The sequence below is a fragment of the Benincasa hispida genome, chromosome 4, assembly GCF_009727055.1.
Source record: "Benincasa hispida cultivar B227 chromosome 4, ASM972705v1, whole genome shotgun sequence".
NCBI lineage: Eukaryota > Viridiplantae > Streptophyta > Magnoliopsida > Cucurbitales > Cucurbitaceae > Benincasa > Benincasa hispida.
This window is the reverse complement of record NC_052352.1, coordinates 9,085,476-9,105,043: the sequence shown is the minus strand read 5'-3', so window position 1 is coordinate 9,105,043 and position 19,568 is coordinate 9,085,476. Positions and strand designations below refer to the sequence as shown.

Here is a 19,568-nt window from a genome sequence, read left to right as displayed (position 1 = left end):
AGGAAGAAGGAAGTGGGGTTGAAGGTATCTATGGCGGACATTGGGGGGCGGGTTTTTTCTGGTTCATTTGTTATATAATATTCAGTAATTTTGTTGTTGTTGCGTGTTTAGTGTTTTCTCTTTTGAGGGTTTTTAACAAGATGGAGACTTTTGAACCTGAGGTCTGAGCCATTTGGTAAGCGGCCCAACAGGACACACACTTTTATTCTCTCCTTTTCTTTTCTTTTTCCTTTTTTTTTTTTTTTTTTTTTTTGGTTTTTATCTCCAAATTTATTAAATTCTCTGTCTGAAGATGGGAACGCCTTGGCTTGCCCTTCTGGCTATGGATGGACTGTTTACTCTCTTCTCTCTCTCCTTTTAATATATTTGTTCTGCTGGGTTAATCCTTATAATTAAAGATTACTACCTTTTAATCTTGGACATGGTCTTTTGTCTACCTCACATCCCCCACCTTTCCCTCACCCATTACTCGGTGGGTTTTGTTACCTCCCACTTTCATCTTGTGGGAGATTGTCAAATTTAAAGCTTTCTTCTTCCCCTCACTTCCATTTAGGGATTACTTCTTGGGTTTTCTTCTCAGATCCTTCTTCATAGATCGGACCCTTTTTTCCCCTTTTCAAATTTCAAATTTCCCATCTCTTTTGGTAAGTTTTTCTTTTTTCTTTCCTGTTCTTAGGTTGATCGGTCCTTGATGATGGATCATTCAATAATCCAATGTTTGATCTCCGAGGTTATCATTTCTTCTTTGCCGGAGGTTTTTAATGCGTTAATAGAATTAGCAGATATTCATATGATTACTGTTCAAACATTATATGTTCTTACGTTTTTTTTTTTTTATTATTTTTTTTTTTTTTAAATAATGATATATATATTTTTTGTTTGGATTTTGTTTAAAGGGTATATCAAAGGGTAAAAGGATTTGCCTTTTGACTTCTTCAATCTGAATTTTGAACTAACCTTATCGGCGACTTCGGCGATGATGGTTCTTCTAATCACGCCAAAATTTATGGATATAAGTTGAGCGGCCTTGATTTCTCCGCCTTCATCAGTGCTATTTTCTAGGTTGTTTGGAGTAGAAAGTTCTCATTTTTCAGTTGTTTTTTTTTTTTTTTTTTTTTGTTTATTGTAGCTGGGGTTAAGCTGTTTGCCTAATCTGTGAGTTCGATTTTTTATTGATTCTGGGATTTAGTTTTGTAGCTTTCTATGCCTTTTAGTTTCTTCTCTTGTGGGTTGGATGTGTTTTAGACGCTTCGCTGAGTTCTAAAACCATAATTTTTGGTTCATTTCTGACATTTGGTACTGTTACAGGACTAGATGAAACTTTGTACTGTTCCATGATATCAACGTGAGAATGTTGCCATTGTTGTGAGCCCACTTCTAGGGATAGGAATATGTAAATCTTTAATGTAATCTGCAATTGATTGCATGTTAGAAATGTTTCATTTGAAGTAACCATTTTGCACAGGATATTACACTTCTGTGTTACTCATTCTCATCAGTCGTATCTGGGTGCTTACATTCTTGATTTGAATCGTTCTTCCATATCATCTCTTTGTCTTTCTTTTGGTGATGTAATGTTGTATGCATTATGGGACTGAAATTTCTCGCAGGTATTGGATATTTCTTCCAGTGTTACATTGTTACCACGTGCCAAAATAAGTGTTTCTTTGGCATCGACATGAAGTTCTAGCTGTTGATATCTCCTTATAGCTTAGAAGTTTCCCTCTGCTGATTAGGTTTCATTTCTAGCTGATATCACTCATGTATTGAAGGAATTAGAGGTTTCAAAATATGGTAAATTTTGTAGTAATCATATTACATTTAGTTGTTTGTAAGGGAAATGAATTGAAGGTTGATATATAGGAAGCAAGTGTTGCTTAGTAGCATTAGGCTCTTGGCTTGGATTGCTATGGCTAACCATTAAACTAGATTAGAGAAAATGAGTAATGTTGGGAGTTCGTTTCGCTGCTAAGGTCAATCTTTTTGGGGGAACGAGGCTCTAATTTCTTGATTTATCTCGTGTTTTTGGAATCTTTTCTTTGTCCTTTATCCATTCTTGTTCTACATTCCTATAATCATGTAGAAATTGCTTTGAATGCTAGCAAATAGTACTTGATATTTTGGTTTAAATATCAAGAATGTTGGTGCCAATAAAAGTATCGTGTTTGATCATTGAGTTTATTTGTTTGACAGATCTTACATGCTAATTTGCAATGTCATATGAAGCTCTAGCACTTCTTATTCTAATTGGCTTTTCTGTTTCATCGGTTTCAGATTCAATCAAGTGTATGTGGCTTGGTTTGTTGTCTGGAAAACTTTGTTGACCTGGCTCATATTTGATAGGGAAATTTACATTTTCTCTAATGCAAGGGCAAAGGAGTAGTGTTGGTTCTTTGTCAGAAACAATAAACTTTGAACATGGATCTTCATCAAATAATCCGGGTAACCAACCAGTTTACTGGAATAACATGTGGAATCCAGCAGAAAACCGAATACAAGATTATTTATTACCTACTTCTGATATAAATTCTGGATATGTAAGCTCTGTGAGCCATGAACAACGAAGTTTGAGCAGATGGAGCTTGGGTGAACCTAGCTCTTGTGATATGCAAACTGAGGTGCTGCCTGACGAGCAGAAAGCTGAAATTGGATGGTCTTCACTGACTCGTGATGCAGATGGTCCTGTTACCGAAAATCGACTCTGTGAGTCATCAAATAATCCTTCACTGGGTCATGTGAATTTGAGCCCGCTGATTATACAAAATTCTAATTCTAATTCTAATGCGATTCCTCATAATCTCAACCTAAATGCAAGTTTTGCTAGTCATGGAGGTGACAATAGCAGAGTTAATGAAGGTACTAACGTGTATAAATCTAGTGGATCAGAAGAAGGGAGGATTTTATGTTCTAGTACATCTGATCCTCTTTTACTTCCTTCCGGAAATAGTGGACTTCCGGTGGTTGCAAATGACAGTAGAGCAGGCTCTTCCTTGGATGGTCGTCGTGCACCCTGCAAAAGAAAATCTATTGAAGGAAGTGTTGCGCAGTCCTCTTTAAGTGGAAGCAGTAACTACTCGCAGCATATTGAAAGTGGTTCTGAGCCCCATCTTCCAGTGTTCCCTGGTCGATACAACACAGGCAGTAGGTTAAGCATACCTCCTGCACCAGCACGAATGAATCAGGCACCTGTACGAGGTGCAGGTGAACTGACTTCCAACAACTTCTCTGAGTCGATTGTTGCGGAAAGCTCAGACAGTTCTCAGAGAAACTATCGTATAAGGATTAGTTCATCAAATGCACAAGATTCTTTTGCATCAGCAGGCACTGCTGTTAGGCATCCTGGGCCGCCATCTTCCCAGCTGCCAGCAAGACTTCTACCTACTGAGCATGTATTAGACTTGAGGCCAGCCCCAGCTGTAGACAATGTATCAGCTCAAGGTCAGCCAATTATGATACACGTGCCTGCTTTACCTCGAAGTCTGCAACCATATAGGTGGAATGGGAGCTCTACTTCAAGAAGTGGCAGTTCATCAACTTCTACAGGAGAGAGGCAGGTGGTGCAACGTGAAGAGGTGAGACCAAGCAACATGGGAAGAAATGTATCCGAACATCCTATGTTTGTCCCAGCAAATGAGCTGAGGAATTTGGTTCGAAATCCATCAAATAGAGGTTTAGCATCTTCAAACCTGGCCATTCCTGGAAATGTTGCTTCTACATCCAGGATTGGTTCAAGTTCAGGGGTCCATCCCTCTTCTGGACCTTGGATTCCTCCTGAGAGTTCTCCAACACAGTTTCCCAGGAGGTTAACAGAATATGTTCGTAGGCAGCTATTTGCTTCTGCTACAAATGAATCTGGAGGAAGGACAAGTAATTATTCACAGCGATCAGGTTCTACTTCTGCCCAGGATATGGTTCTTTCATCTGGATCTGGCCGCCGGGGGCACCATTTATTGCAACCAAGGTCTGCGTTATGGATGGAAAGAAGAGGTGACGGTGGACTTGGTCTTCCCTATTCATTACGAACTTTGGCAACTTCTGGTGAAGGAAGCGACAATAATAGACTTGTATCTGAGGTATGTTGAATTTTTTCATGGAGTAACTGAATGATGGCTCTAGATTCATATGTGTGGTATATGCATGCCTGTCTACATCTGCAGAGCTGTTCGTTTTGATTGTTGAATCTTCCGAACATCTTTGGTTCCTAAATTCCTTTTAATGAAGATCACTTTCTTATTATTTTGTCTTTTAAAGTTTCTGTACTTCTATATCTATTGGAAAACCATCAGATGTCTTGGGTGGCTGATTTCTTTGATTCATCCTAAATGAGTATTTAATTTATCCAATTGGTTGGTTTTCCTATTTTCCTTTTTCTTTCTTTCTTTTTTTCTTTTCTTTTTTCTTTCTTTTTAGATTACTTCCCCTTAAAACAATTCTATGCTTAGGCCTGCACATCTATAATTACATTTGTGGTCAAGATGCTAGTGTTCTCAACTTCGTTTTGAGACATTGAAAAGCATTATGCAAATTTTTTAAATAACTTCTACTATTGTGCAAGTATCTAGGTAGCTTCCTCTTTTAATGTAAGCCTTTTCTGGGGATGGGTGTGCGTTACCTGGTTGCCCTGGATATTGCGTCTACTAGGATGATGTTGTTTGCTGGACTACAAATTGCAGTCAAGTTCTTTGAAAAATCCTACTCAGCATGAGCTACCTTATATTATCAACAATCTTCTTTTTTATCAATTTTGCTCTAATTGTTTCTAGGAGACCATTTTTTTTTGCTCCAATTCTAAATAAAGTTACATTCTCATAAAAAACTTACATCACAAATATGTTAATTGTCCTATAAAAAAGATTTGATGGATTATATTATATTGATTCTTAGTAATCTTACCTTTTGAATTGAACCTGAAGCTCACATGCCATTGTTTTGTCTGCAGCACATTCGCAATGTCTTGGGGCTTGTTCGCAGGGGTGAAAGCTTACGGGTTGAGGTAGGATCCTTATTGGTGCTGTATCATGGTCAGTCGGTGCATTGGCGAATTTGTATGATTGTATTGAGATACAAGCAGTCGTTAAGTTACATGTTTTATTTTTGTTTAGATTTGTTACAATGTGTAAATGGTGGCGAACAACTACTTAGTCTTATTCATGTTCAGTTGCTCTTGGGAAAGATCAAAATGATTCACTTAATTGATATGATATGAATAGAGTTGATGGCAGTGTAGGACAGGGTCTTGTATTTATGAAATACGCCTCCATGGCTTTAGACTTTGTTTGGGGCTTCTGATTTTACAATGTAGCAATCTTACTGTAGCAATTTATTTGACTCTTTTTTCTTTAATGGGATTCTGTGGATGAATGGGATTTGTGTATCAAATTTGGGGAATTTGTTTAATGCCTGGTGAAAACTTAGTTTTGTCAATGAGACTCAGAAGCGTCTGATGGTAGTTGAAATCACTGGCTCGACATTTTTAACTCATGTTTTATAATCATCTGTCATCAATAATACTAATGTTGCTTTATAATTTCTCTTTTGTTAGGATGTGATGATCCTGGACCAGTCACTATTTTTTGGGATGGCTGATATTTATGATAGGCACAGGGATATGCGTCTCGATGTTGATAACATGTCATATGAGGTCTGGCTGATACAAACCAACGACCACTGTATTTTGCACCATTTTCTTGTTGGTTTGTTCGTGTTTTAACTATGTCAAGTGCAGGAATTGTTGGCTTTGGAAGAGCGTATTGGGAATGTCAACACAGGACTAAATGAAGAGACGATTGTTGCACGACTGAAACAAAAGAAGCATGTGAATGCTGTTGACTCACAGGTGGAGGAAGAACCATGCTGTGTTTGTCAGGTTGTAACATACAAGAACAAGATTCATCTATCATATGTGTTTCTTGAGTTGTATCATTCTTGAAACTGCACAACATTGTAATGCTGTTTCCTTCGTTTATTAGTATCGATTATTGCTAACAACCCACCTGATTTCCAGGAGGAATACGTCGAAGGAGAAGACATCGGAACATTGGAATGCGGGCACGACTTCCACACAGCTTGTATTAAGCAGTGGCTGATGCAAAAGAATCTGTGTCCCATATGCAAAACAACTGGTTTAGCAAGCCGAGAATGAGCCTTTGGTGGTGGTTGCTGTTGCTTAAAAAGGAGTTAAAAAAAGCAAGCAACTGTGAGACGGGGGACGAAATGCTATGATGTTGCTTGCCAATTCTCTACCTCTGAAGACCCACATTTAAGTTTCTCTATATACATTACTACAAGTAGTAAAATTTTTATATAATGCAAGCAATCATTTTTTTTAATTTGTTTTGGAAGGAAAAAAAAAAAAGAAGAAAAATTCAAGGGTTGTAATTGGCAAGGAATTTGTTAGCTTTAAGGTTATGATGACGGTCGGTCAAACTAATTAATGTTTACTCTCATTGACATTAGAGATTGTTGGTCTTAATATATCATCGGATTTTTCCATATATTTTTAGCTCAAAACACGTAGCGATAGTGAGTAATATTCAATTCAAAATTGGAAAAATGATTATTTTGTAAATCATGTGTTTTGGATTTAATACACTTATATTGTTCACACGCCAAGTCTAAAAATCCAAACAAATATTTTATTTTATTTTATTTTATAGAAACTATTTACATGAAATCTTTTAGTCTTAGTTAAAAAAATTTAAATGTAGAGAATTTTTTAGTTTTTACCTATATAGAAACTAATGGATTTGGTGAACATTACATTTTTTTCAAAACCACACGAATCAATATCGACTTTCTAATATTTTCAAAATCAAATTATTTTAATTTCATCTTGTAAATATAGCGATAAATATATGTTATTGAGAAATAATACAAGAAAATTTATATTAGATAATGAAAATAAATAAAGATATGGGGAGAATCAATATAATAAAAAAAATTTGACAAAATAATCAATATAATATGATTAATCCTACTAAAGATCTTAAAATTTTAAATGAGGAAGATTATATTCTAACTTTCTCCCTATCTCTCTATTTCTTAATTTTCTCAAACTTCTCTATATCTCTCCCATGTTCTTCCTATCACTTTCAACTTTTTGTCAGAATATTTTGTTTTCCTAAATATGTTGCTTTTATTGGAATAAGAGGAGAACAAAAAAAAAATTGTATTAAAAAAATTCACACATATGAGAGAATAGTAGATATAATAATCAAATTAATTAACAATAACATTTTGAAAAATGAAAGAGATGAATGATTATGCGGTTAAAATTAGGAAAATTTAAACAGAAAGTATTTGCCATGTTTTTTAATTCCTCCATCTGTATCTCTTTCTTCCCACATTTTCTCAAAATTTCCTCTATTTTTTACTCTCCTCTCTTCCCTATCGTCTCTACTCTCCCCATTCTTCTACATTAATTGAATTCAATATTGAAAAAACGGTAAGGATTCCTTGATTTGACATAAAAATAAATAAATAATCATGTATATGACCAAAATAGGCACTTACATTGTTTCATTCCTCTCTTCTCTATTCTCTACTCTCTCCACTCTTCTCTATTCTCTACTCTCTCCACTCTTTTTATTCTCTCTTCAATAGAGTTAAAACATAAGAGTTTCTCTAGTTGGCCAAAAAAAAAAAAAAAAAACCACACATTGAAAATATATAGCCAAAATGGGCACTTATATTGTAAAGAGATGAATTGTCCCTAAAATCTCTAATCCGCCCACATAGATTAAATACATATTAAATGAAATGATGTTTTGTTAGAAAAGTGTGTGCGTGGGTTTTGATGCTTTAGGGGGCAAAATGAAAGGATGCTTCATAGAAAAGGTGTAAAGGTTCACATGTAAATAACTAACAAGGGTATAGTAATATATATCTAAATATAAGGGGGTAAAATGGGAACATAAAGATTCTCCCATTTTGTCTCATTTAAATATACCATAGATATAGAATAGAGAATATTGGTGTTGGTTACTTGATGGTTTTATGTAATAAATTGGAAATTGCCAAACGGTGACGTTTCGTGGGGATAAGACGGTGAATGATACATCATTATTACGTCTTTGACTTTCTCAATCTGCCATTCTGTCATTTACTACTCTTTCCTCATCCAATCACTTTTAATGCTTTTATTATTTTTCTAATTATAAAATATACGTCCCCTTCTCTTCTCCCGCTTTTAATTTTAATTTTTTTTTCTTTTTCATATAAAGAAAAATATGTTTCTCCTTTAACTTTACGCGTATATTTAATGTCAATGTTTTAAACTATTTTTATTTTTTCCAATTTAAAAAAATAACTGAGCCATAAATCAAATTTATTATTTGTACTTCTTTTTAACGCAGGGATTCTTTGTTTCGATATTCTCTTTTTATTTGTTAAAAATTGTAAGATTTCAGAGGAAGTATTTAACTTTGTCATATTTCAATTTGCTATTATTACATCCATTTTAGCAGTTTGTATTTGTGTACTTCTTTTGTCCCTCTTCAACAACCATTCAAACAAAATTATTTTAGTTAGATACTTTCGAAAGTGTTCTTATTTCAAACAAGAAAATAAATCCATTCATATAGCAAAATTTAAATCATAAAATTTTAAATTATTTCACGATTTCAAACATACATTATTCACATCTATTCAATAAAATCTAGTGATATATATATAGTGGTTGTTTGTTTTTAAATACTTTATCTTTTAATATATTCTCTTTTTATTTTTCTTAAGGGACGTTTGATGGGGTCTTGGGTTGGTTAGGCTTAAAAAGCTCGCCATAGTTTGATGGGCGTTTAACTTAAAATCGGTGGGTTTTAAACCCTTCGTTTTACCCCCTCATTTCACGCCCCAGGTGCATTATTTTGCCTCGTCTCTCTTCTATCACACATAATTAGTCACCACTCTCTCTCTTCTCATCTTCTCCTTTCTTCTGTCGTTTGGTTTCTCTTTTTCGTCTAGTCTTTTCGTTCTCTGGTCTATTCGTTCTCCCTCCAACTGGAATGGGCTGTATGTCTCTTCGTTTCTCTGGCTGGAATGAGTTGTATTTCTCTTCATCTCTTCATTCTCTACTCTGGTTCCTCCATGCATTTTTTTTTGTTTCTCTGTAAGTCTGTTCATTTCTTTAATTTCGAATGGGTTTTTTGGCTTCTCTGTATGTCTATTTCTGATATTCTTCTTACGTTTCTTGTTAGATCTAGTAAATACGAACAATTTTGTTGTAGATCTAACGATATTCCTTCTTTTTTTTAAATTTTATAGTAGATCTAGGTTTTTTTTTTGTTCATATTTTCTTTCTTTCTTTCTTTTTTTTTTTTTTTTTTTTTTATTTTTTTTTTTTTTTTTTTTTTTTTTTTGCAATTACTTTGTTCTATGTTGAAGATTTGTATTAAATCCGTTTTGATTTCCCCATGCATGTTTGATATTATTTTCTTACTCCGATTCCTGTTGTCCAAAGCAAAACCTTGATAATTTTTTTTTTTATATATTATTAACTCTGTCTTTGTTCTTCCTCAAGCATGTTTGATGTTCTTTCTTCATTGTTTGATTTTCTAAGTCGGGACTGTTGAATGTTCTATTTGCGTTTCCGATTCCGAACTGTCCAAAGCAAACCTTGATAATTTTTATCTTCCTACTGTCTACTATTCCACTTGCTTGAATGAGTTTTTTTTTTTTTTTTTTTTTTTTTTATCAATTTATATGTTATTAAATCTGTCTCTGTTCTTTCTCATGCGTATTTGATATTATTCCTTGCATATTTGATGTTCTTCCTTCCCTGTTTGATTTTCTTCCTTGCAAACCTTTAGAATTTTTATAATCATTTTCTTCCTCTTACAACTAGTGTCTACTGTTCTTTTCACTGGCTCGAATGGGGTATATTAAATCCATCTCTGTTCTTCTTTCCCTTCTCATATCTGATCTGCTTCCTGACTGTTTTTCATATTTTTTTATCCAGATTTTCTCTTGCCACTTCAATATTAAATCATGTGTCCTTCCCTTGCCCTTTTTCTTATGCTTCCATGTAAATTAAAGGCAAGTTAACTCCTAGTAGAGAATGTAAACTGTGTTATTGGAGCTTGGTGGGGGTCAATACACCCAAGAACAGGTTTGTTTTCTATTTTTTTTTTTCCTGAAGGTCGATGATGATTTCAAACTGTTTTTTAGATTAAAAAAAAGGGTATACATCTCTGTTTTTCCTAATCTTTTGAATGATTTTTTTTTTTTTTATTTCCTTTAAATTTGTTTTCCCTAATCTTTTGAGTATGATTTATGTTTTAGTTTTATTTCCTTTCAATTTGTTTTGTGAGTGAATGTATTTTTTTGCTTCATTCCATTAAATTTATTTCCAACATTCAAACGAATTTAACTTTTGTACATTTAAAATTGACTTCAATTTTGGAATTGTTGAAAATGTTTATTTTGTTTTCTTGGAGTTGGATTTGTTCCAATCAAATGGCTTTTCGAAATCTTGAGGCTTTCTAATTTGTATGATATATTATGTTGTATTCATGTCATTTTTTAGCCCAACCACCAAATTAATAGTGACCTGACCATTACTTAATTTATTTATTTTTGACTTGACTGTCTTTAATATGGGTTTACTGTTTGAATTTATTGAGTTAGGTACACTTAAGTTTACCTAACCTTCCTCACAAACTCTACTTATTGTATTCTCTACTTATATCCCAATTTGTCCCCATTTCCTTTGTAAACTGTGTTGGTAAGTCCCTCAACCTTCCTTTTAATTGCAACTTTCTCTTAAATCTATTTTCCATCCTAGTATGTGTTGTTTGACTATTGCAATATACTTTGTTTCCTTCTTCCACCTCTAACCTCAACTTATTCTATCCATATAAGGTATGTTTCCTTCTTTCCTTATAATCGAATTAAGATATGTCGCTAACATTTTCTTGTTTTTGTTAGGCCGTCAATTGATTATTTTACCCCCTAGTTTTGGACTGTCTTCACCATCGCTCACTTCGAACATAAACAAAGGTATGATCTTGTATCTTTTATTACTACTTGAATTGTATTAACATACATTATCACATTGTCTAACTACACTTCTTTTTCTTCTGTGTAGGGCCCAAACTAATCGAACATACCTCTCGTAACTAGTTTGAGGTTCGTAAGTTTTAAGTTCGGAATGATCTTAGTTACTATCTATTCTTTCTTTCTTCTACTTGTTGAGGACTGTTTACTTCAAATGTATCATGATTATGTATTTTGGAATTGTATGTTAGACATTTTCCCACATTTTCTCCCTTGTGAGAATATGAGATTTTTTCCCCTCTGTTTCTTGAAGAAGACTATGTCGAACTCAAAGTTATTAGGAAAAATATTATCTTATATTGTTAAATTTTAGTTTGTATCAAATTGTTGGGATTGGTGTTCTAATTCTCCTAGAGTCTCGTAGTTTTTATACATTATACACATTGTTATGAATAAAATAACAAAGCTTCATGGTTATTGTATGAAAACTTAAGTATGTATATGAGATATACAAGTGGTTCATGCCTTAAGTAATAATCTAAAAAGGTTTGTAGTATAAGGATTTAAGGAGGGATACCTTATCCTTGTGACACTATGGATACGACTCGCTTTGTAGATGTTTACAAGTGTTGTGAACTACTATAGATGGTTTGAGCCTAACCATTCATGTGGAGACATGCGAGCGGGGGTGTCATATACAAAGAGTTTGTATAAGAACGGACCACGAGATGCTTCGTCTCTTTATATAACGCCGTTGATACTTGAGACTTACATCTCACCTTAAACGACCATAGGTGACATGACCTCGATCCTAATTGTTTTGGGAACTTCTGCCTTTCAGGCGGTCCTTTGATTAGTATGGGTGAGAGTGGTCAGAATTCAACAAGCCTACCTTTTCGGAGATTTGTCTGATTGGGGAGCTGGGAACTCAGTTACACAAGATGAAATTCACTCCTTCCCCGAAGCAGGGGTAAGTAGATAGATTGNTACACAAGATGAAATTCACTCCTTCCCCGAAGCAGGGGTAAGTAGATAGATTGCTCCTTTAAGGGCTGATTCCGAGTCTTGAACATAGTGGCCACAACTTCTCTTTGGAGATGACTCGGTCATAGTAGGACTATGACTTATGTTCATTAGAGGGATTAGTGGTACTTAAGGAGTTAGATGTAACTACAGGGGTAAAACGGTAAATTGGCCCAGTTGTACTTACAAGCGATCTGTGAAAGGTTATCGCACTGCTGATTGGTTGATATGAACACAAAATATATCTGTAGTGAGAATAATGCAGCTGTCAGCCTTTAGTGGAGTGCTCGGCAGTTAACGGATGGTGGATCCTATGACTAAAGAGTTTAGTCAGTCATTCACGTACCGTTGGAGCTTCAAGCTACAGGTCCGTAAGGTCCCCTTGGTAGCTCAATGGATTCAAGTTGAGAATCAATTCTTGGTGTTAGTTTGAAGTATTCAAATTGACAAGAGAAAATTCAGTTATATATGATATGATTGTTGTGATGTATGAGATACATCAAGTAGAGGATTGATGTAAATATGATTTACATTAAGTACCATAAAATAGAAAAAGAACTATGATTTATATGTTTCATGAGCTGAAATATTAAAACTATAGGTTATAAATATAATATGGTAAGTTGGTTATCATATTTATTTATAATAATATTAATTATTTGATAATTATCTCTTTTTTTGTAATAACCAATTGAGTAAGAGGTTATTGGTGGTTTTATGGTAACCGTGAGATAAAAGGAAAAATATTTTCCTAAATTTAGAGAGTTACCTGATTCGGAAATATTCTCGTGGACAAGGCTATCAAGTGAAAGTGTTTCACTAAGCAATAGCTAATAGAGAGACTAAATGATCGTGGACAGTATCTATACGATAGTTCTTTCAGCTGGTCGTAGCTAAACGATTGTGTGGCACTGTCTATACGATAGGTTACCATCTTCTACATGATTGAGCATTTCGTTTATACGATAAACACTTCCTATCTCCCACTTATTCAATCATCTACACGATTTTTGTCCTTCCGTCTCTTCCTCTAACCAAGATCATACAGAGCCCACAACTCCTGGATTCTCACACTGAGAATACTAAGGTAACCATTGTGGTGGTGTCCTCACTCAACGCGATTGGTTTTGAGGTTCTGAAGGTCGTTCGTTGGGTTCGTGTTGTTCATTGGTGTTTGTTGTGGATCGTGCTATTGCACCGGTCGTTGTGTTCGAGTGTTATTGTTCTTGGACATTTGAAGACTGATCGAGGGAGTTTGAAAAATGATTCTTCAAAGGTACGCATACTCTATCCCTTGACTCTCTATGTAAGCATGCTGTAATTTCTTATTGTGCATGACTTGTTTAGTTTCTGTTTTAAGACTGTAATTGTATATGTTCAATTTCAAATGGAATTTGGAACGATCCTTCCGCTACTCATGGAAATCCTCATGTTTGATTTCCTTCACAATTTACATCTTCATTTATCAAATGAATTCATTTCAGTCACAAGTTTTATCAAAATTATATTCATTTACATCTTCCATTATCAAAAGTATATTAAATTATGAACACAGTATCAAACTTATAATTTTATTAATTAAATCCCTACATTTTCACAAACAAATGAATTTGAACTTAGAACTTGGTTAATTACTTCCACTAGAACTTATAACTTTGTTGATTAATTATGACGTTTTCAAATATTAATCCATCATTAATTCTAATTGTTCACTTTATTAATCTAAACATAATTATATGTTTTGAGTGATTTTTAAAATAAGTCTAAGAAGTATTAAATAATATCTTATGAGAAGTCTTTTTTTTTTTTTTTTTTTTTACAAGTTTATAAGTTTATAAGTTTAATAATTTTCAAAGTAAGTTTCAAAATAAGTCTAATAAGTTTATAAGTTTCAAATTTTATTTATTAATAGTCAAATAAGTATACTTTTATTAATAGTGAAATAAAATTTTTATTAATAGTGAAGTTAAAAATGTACAAACTAAAGTAAGTTCGTAAGTTTGAAACTATACTTTTATTTATAGTGCACTAAACGTTTCAAATGTACAAACGTATTATTTATTAATAGTGAAATAACTATACTTTTATTATTAGTGAAATAAAAGTTTTCACTATAAAGAAAAGTATAGTTATTTCACTATCAATAAATGATACGTTTGTAAATTTAAAACGTTTAGTGCACTATAAATAAAAGTATAGTTTCAAACTTATAAATTTATTTCAGTTTGTACATTTTTAACTTACTTCACTATTAATAAAAGTATAGTGCAAACGTATTATTTATTGATGGTGAAATAACTATACTTTTCTTTATAGTGATGTTTTTACTTATTTACTTTTTAAGTTAAATAAAATGAAAAAGTTCTTACAATAAAATTTTTAACTAGGCACATGAAAATCCAAATATGTCAAGTAGTATAATACTTATGTCGACTTCTATCACTATTACGTTAGAGACATTTATAATGTGTCAACTACCATACTTAGTTGTACACTTTAGGTTTTTATAGGTAGTAATGGGTTGTATGAGGGGCCCTTATACCATAACCTCTACATCCTAATTCCCCAAAAAACCATTCACTTCAATGTTGATTACTGATATTGACTACCCATGTCTTGAAATTATAGATAAATGGGAAAACATGAATTCTATGTCGTTTTCATTGTTCGTATCCCAGAGATCTACCTATCCTGGCACGAATATCATGGACAAGTCAACGGGTACAAGGAGGCATTATACAAGTCCTATGAAACATTCGATGCAACGGAGCATGCGTATAGGTCTTATAGTATAATACACATTAGACAAGTCGGTGATCAAGGTGTAGGACAATGTAGTACAATTATTGCAACTGTAATAGGCTTTGTTTTTTAGATGATCGTAATGTATTCTTAGCTCGGGATAGTTGGATATGAGTGATGTACTAGGTTTTCACGACTTGTCATTTTGTAACTAAACTGAAGTTCACTTATTATAAGCGTAATCATCCTTTTAGGATCTACGTACTTCCCTCATTGCCTTAGTAAGATGGAGACTGTTCGGGAGTTGTTTAAAATCATAACAAGTATTACTGAGTCTCAAAGACAATTATTCTTCACTTTGACAACGCTGCTTAACAATAATAGAAGGATAGAACAACAACCAGCAAACATTTGCCACTGCATTTGGCAATTGACGTTCTTCCGTCTCATTTACGAGAGTGACTTGGTGTGTCGTGAAGAGTATTCAGATGGATAGAAGGACATTCATGATTTTATGCAACATGATTAGAACGACGATATGTTTGGAGCTAGGTAGATGTGTTGGTATTGAAAAGATGATGGCAATGTTCCTATATATTATTGCGCATGATGTGAATAATAAAGTAGTACGAACACATTTTTCGAGATCTAGCGAGACGGTTTCGAGATATTTCAATGCAATTCTTAGAGCAGTAATATAACTACACACGGTGTTGTTGAAAACCCCCGAACCAGTTACAAATGCATGTACCGATGGACAATGGAAATGGTTTAAGATAGAAAAAAGTTCCAATACCGTTCTATAAATGCATCCGAAATAAATTGTGTTGACATCTTCTCGAATTGTCATGATTAAACAATTTGAACAGAATTTCCTAGGGGCATTAGACGGCACGTACGTGAAAGTGAATGTCAGTTTCGTAGATCGACCATGATATAGGACGAAGAAGGGGTAAATCGCTACAAACGTTCTTGTGATGTGTGACCAAAATGGAGAATTCATCTTCGTTATGCCAGGTTGGGAAGGCTCGGCCGCCGAATCTTAGGTCCTGAAGGATGCAGTTGCGTGATCGTACGGATTGAGGGTTCTAAAGGGTATAAAAATCACTCATGTATACAAGCAACATTTAGTTACTCCATTAAATAGACATGTATTATAATCCCAAAAATGGTATAGGGTACTACTATCTGTGTGATGTTGGCTACCCTAATGCTGAAGGATTTTTGGTTCCGTATAGAGGGGAGTGCTACCATCTCTCATACTAGCGTAGAGCGAGCAATGCACCGACAACACCGAGAGAATTTTTCAACATGAAGCATTCATCAACAAGAAATATTATTGAGCGTGCATTCAGAATTCTGAAGGGCCGATGGGCAATTCTTAGGGACAAATCCTTCTACCTGGTACAAGTTTAATGTCGAATGATAACTACGTGTTACCTGATTCACAACATAATCACAAGGGAAGTGGGGATCGATGCTTCACTTGATGATTCGCTGTAAGAGAATCATGTGTCTGCTGTTACGGAGGGAGAGAATATTGAAATTATTGAGACTTCAGACGAATTGACCAAATTTAGAGATGATTTGGCTACCGGAATGTTTTCTCAATGGCAAAGATCATGATTATTTTTTTTAAGAAAGACATAATATCTATTTGTTGAACAATATTCCTATGCTTCATTTATCTCGTGAACATTTTTAATTCGACTATTTCAATCCATGGTTTTAGATTTTTATTTTATAACATGTCACACGAAGTTGTTTAATTTTCAGTAATATCTTTACAATGTATGCATGGATGAATTAGAATGACAGACGATAGAAAACGATCGATACGTGGACAAAAGCCGAGGGCACTGGGTTGGACAATGCCCTAACCTCTTTGGTAGAGTCTGATTGGAAGTTTGACAATGAGATCTTTCGACCAGGATATCTACAACACTTGGAACGCATAATGGAGGAGAAGTATTCGGGGTGTGGCCTAAACCAGAACACTATCGAATGTAAGATTAGAAGTCTGAAGAAACAATATTCAGCAATAACGGAGATGTTAAATCAATCAGGGTTCAGATGGAACAAGAAGTTTAAGTGCATTCAGGTGGAAAGGGAGATATTCGACGTCTGGGTTCGAATAAGTTTTTTAAAATATAAAACAATATACACCGAACTTGTTTCTATATAATTTCTAATATCATTCCCATATACGAATGCAGAGTCATCCTAACGTGAAGGGATTGTGGAACAAGCCATTCTCCAATTATGATGAACTATCAAATGTGTTTGGGAAGGATAGGGCAACCGGGCACTATTACGAGCCACCAGTGGTGATGATGTCAAATTTGTTCTGGGAAATAGAAGATCCCACAAACAAAGGAATTGCATAGTACGAAATAACATAAAATAAAAACGGATTCATTAAAATAAAAAATCCCACTTGATATTCAATTTTTTTCTTTTTGAGTTCAGAGGAATCAATAAAACAGAAGAAATATTTCAATCCGATTAAATTTCATCCAAATGTAGTAGGATCAGAATGAAGAGAACTATTCTGATTTCAGCGAAGTTGAAGAAAAAAATAATTTTATTTATCTTACAAATTGGGGTAATTCTAGAAGTTTTTTGATTGAATTATGATACAAAGAGCAAAAAGAATCGAATGATTATTCTATGATTCAATCGGCTAGGGTCACAAGAATACCCTACCCCTGATAATGAACAAATCCAACTGCCTGAGGATGCAATGGAAGAAGACCAGGGAGATATGTCACGACCACGGGGAGAGCAAGTGTACTAGATATTTCCACCAGCAGAGCGAGCGTATCAGCAGAACCATCTAGAGGAAGTAAGAGGAAACGACGCACCTTCCAGAATGAAATAATCGACATCATGCGATTAACTGCTAATATGTAGTCAGCGCACATGGGTAGACTCGTTGCGTGGTAAGCCGAGAAATATGAGATGGAATTTGGGCGTCGGAAGGAGGTAGTTCAGACCATATTTGGTATTGAATGGCTCATTGAGGATGATAGATGTGACCTGATTGATATCATTGGCATGGACATACAAAAAACACTCTTTCTAGCTATACCAGAAGACAAATGACTACGGTACTATACACACCTACTTGCTCAGACGCACTAGACTGACCACCTAATATTTCAACCCAAAAAACATATATTTTGTGGTTTTTTTTGGAAACGGCCACATGTTCGGTCAATTCATATTATTTTTGTGATCTTCTGAAAAATGTTACTGTATTACATCACATTCTCACCATCATAATCAAATGAACGGTAATTATCCTATGTACAATTTCAATTCTAAATATATTATTCATATTATATAAAAATAAACGGTGTGATACGTGAAATAATAATGTTAAGTTAGCAAGATTCAATATATATGCATACAATATACCAATTCATTAGTAATTGAGATAATTACCTTCAATATATATACATACAATATACAATATACCAATTAATTGAGCAACAATATGAAATGTATTTTGTTGGTATGTTTTACAGATTGAAGAGAATTAGAATTATACAGTTTTTGAAAAGAATATGAAAAATAATCTATCATGTTCTATAAATTGAGAAAAAATTGAGATTGTCCAATTTATATCATAAATGATTTGAGAAAATACGTGTATAAGAAAATTAATCAACAATAGCAAAGCATAAAATAAAAAAAATAACTAATCTTATTCACAAAAAATTGCATCAGATACTCCAACTCAACTTAACTCAACTCTGCACTCAGACACAGACTTCCAAACTCAACTCAATTTTGCACAACAAACACAGACAATAATTACCAACTCAACTCAACTTTGCACAACAAACATGGACAATAACTCCTTAGCTAAATTTAACTCTCCAGATAATAATTACCAACTCAACTCTCTGCTTTTATCACGCACCAAATGCCCCTTAAGGGTTATTTGGGTGTTGAGTTGAGATAGAATGTCTGGAGTTCATATGTCTGTGTTTGGGGTGCAGAGTTATTTAGCATGAATTCATATGTTTGTGATATTTGATGCATTTTTTTTTACTCTAAATAATATGATTTTACTATTTTTGTTTTGTAACTTTTTTATTCAATAATTTTACCCATCTTTATTTGAATAAAATATAGATTACATTTTTTGTTTTTTTAATTGTTAGAACTTTTCTTTCTTTCTTTCTTGGTCAATGAACATCAATTAACCCATTACATTTCTTGTAGAAATATGGTTAGATAAAATGAGAAACCAAAAAGAAATCAAAACTTTTGATTCCTAATTTTTCTCCATGAATTTCATTATCATCTTCTTTTTTCTCTTCTTCCTGTCATTGCTCTATACTTTTACTATATAACAACTTTTTTAATTAAATCTCTTTCATTAGCTTAGCAGTTTCATTTTCAATTCCTCTAAATTTGGTGGATCATCAGAGAACAAATCTCTATTTTTCACTAATTCTTGCTGGAAAATATTTTAGGAAAAAAAATTCATTATATCTTTTTTTTAATAAGTTACATACTTTTCAACTACATACTTACTTTTCATATAAATATTCTTAATACTCATTTGATATGTGAATTCAATTAAATAAAAATATTTTTTTAATTGCTGACGTATAAATATTGCACTTAATGTAGAAAAATAATATTTTTTTTTTATATAAACAACCCTACAATATACTTTAACAGTCATCAGTCTTATAATAGTCGGAGGTAGTTGTTGAAGTTGATTTTGAAGATGCTTTCATTGGAGTTTTATAGTTAGACGTGGTTGTCGGAGCCTAAAGTTGGTCACATGAAAG

General features: G+C 33.7%; 1 protein-coding gene and 1 long non-coding RNA gene across 5 annotated transcripts; both read left to right on the top strand.

Annotated features, from left to right (window-relative positions):
- Positions 1–272: 272 nt before the first annotated feature.
- Positions 273–6,494, top strand: LOC120075839 (probable E3 ubiquitin-protein ligase RHG1A). 4 transcript variants are annotated; one of them, XM_039029537.1, is made up of 7 exons: positions 273–644; positions 897–1,062; positions 2,275–4,073; positions 4,940–4,993; positions 5,543–5,641; positions 5,726–5,866; positions 6,005–6,142. In XM_039029537.1, the coding sequence occupies exons 3-7, from the start codon at positions 2,364–2,366 to the stop codon at positions 6,140–6,142; spliced, it is 2,142 nt and encodes a 713-aa protein (XP_038885465.1). In that variant the 5' UTR covers positions 273–644; positions 897–1,062; positions 2,275–2,363. The 4 variants fall into 4 exon arrangements, with proteins under 4 accessions (XP_038885465.1, XP_038885464.1, XP_038885466.1 ...); XM_039029536.1 differs by lacking the exon at positions 897–1,062; XM_039029538.1 differs by lacking the exon at positions 897–1,062 and having other exon boundaries at positions 273–730.
- A 2,314-nt stretch (positions 6,495–8,808) lies between these two features.
- On the top strand, positions 8,809–11,282 carry LOC120076689. Its single transcript, XR_005481605.1, has 3 exons — positions 8,809–9,106; positions 9,956–10,995; positions 11,084–11,282. It is a non-coding gene; the product is annotated as an uncharacterized LOC120076689 (long non-coding RNA).
- The last annotated feature ends 8,286 nt before the right edge of the window (positions 11,283–19,568 follow it).

Excerpts from the sequence above, each read along its gene's own strand:
- LOC120075839 (XM_039029539.1), top strand. The coding sequence starts at position 2,364 with ATGCAAGGGCAAAGGAGTAGTGTTGGTTCTTTGTCAGAAACAATAAAC. Across the intron at positions 5,642-5,725 it reads TTGATAACATGTCATATGAG|GAATTGTTGGCTTTGGAAGA; the intron begins GTCTGGCTGATA and ends TGTCAAGTGCAG. Across the intron at positions 5,867-6,004 it reads AACCATGCTGTGTTTGTCAG|GAGGAATACGTCGAAGGAGA; the intron begins GTTGTAACATAC and ends CCTGATTTCCAG.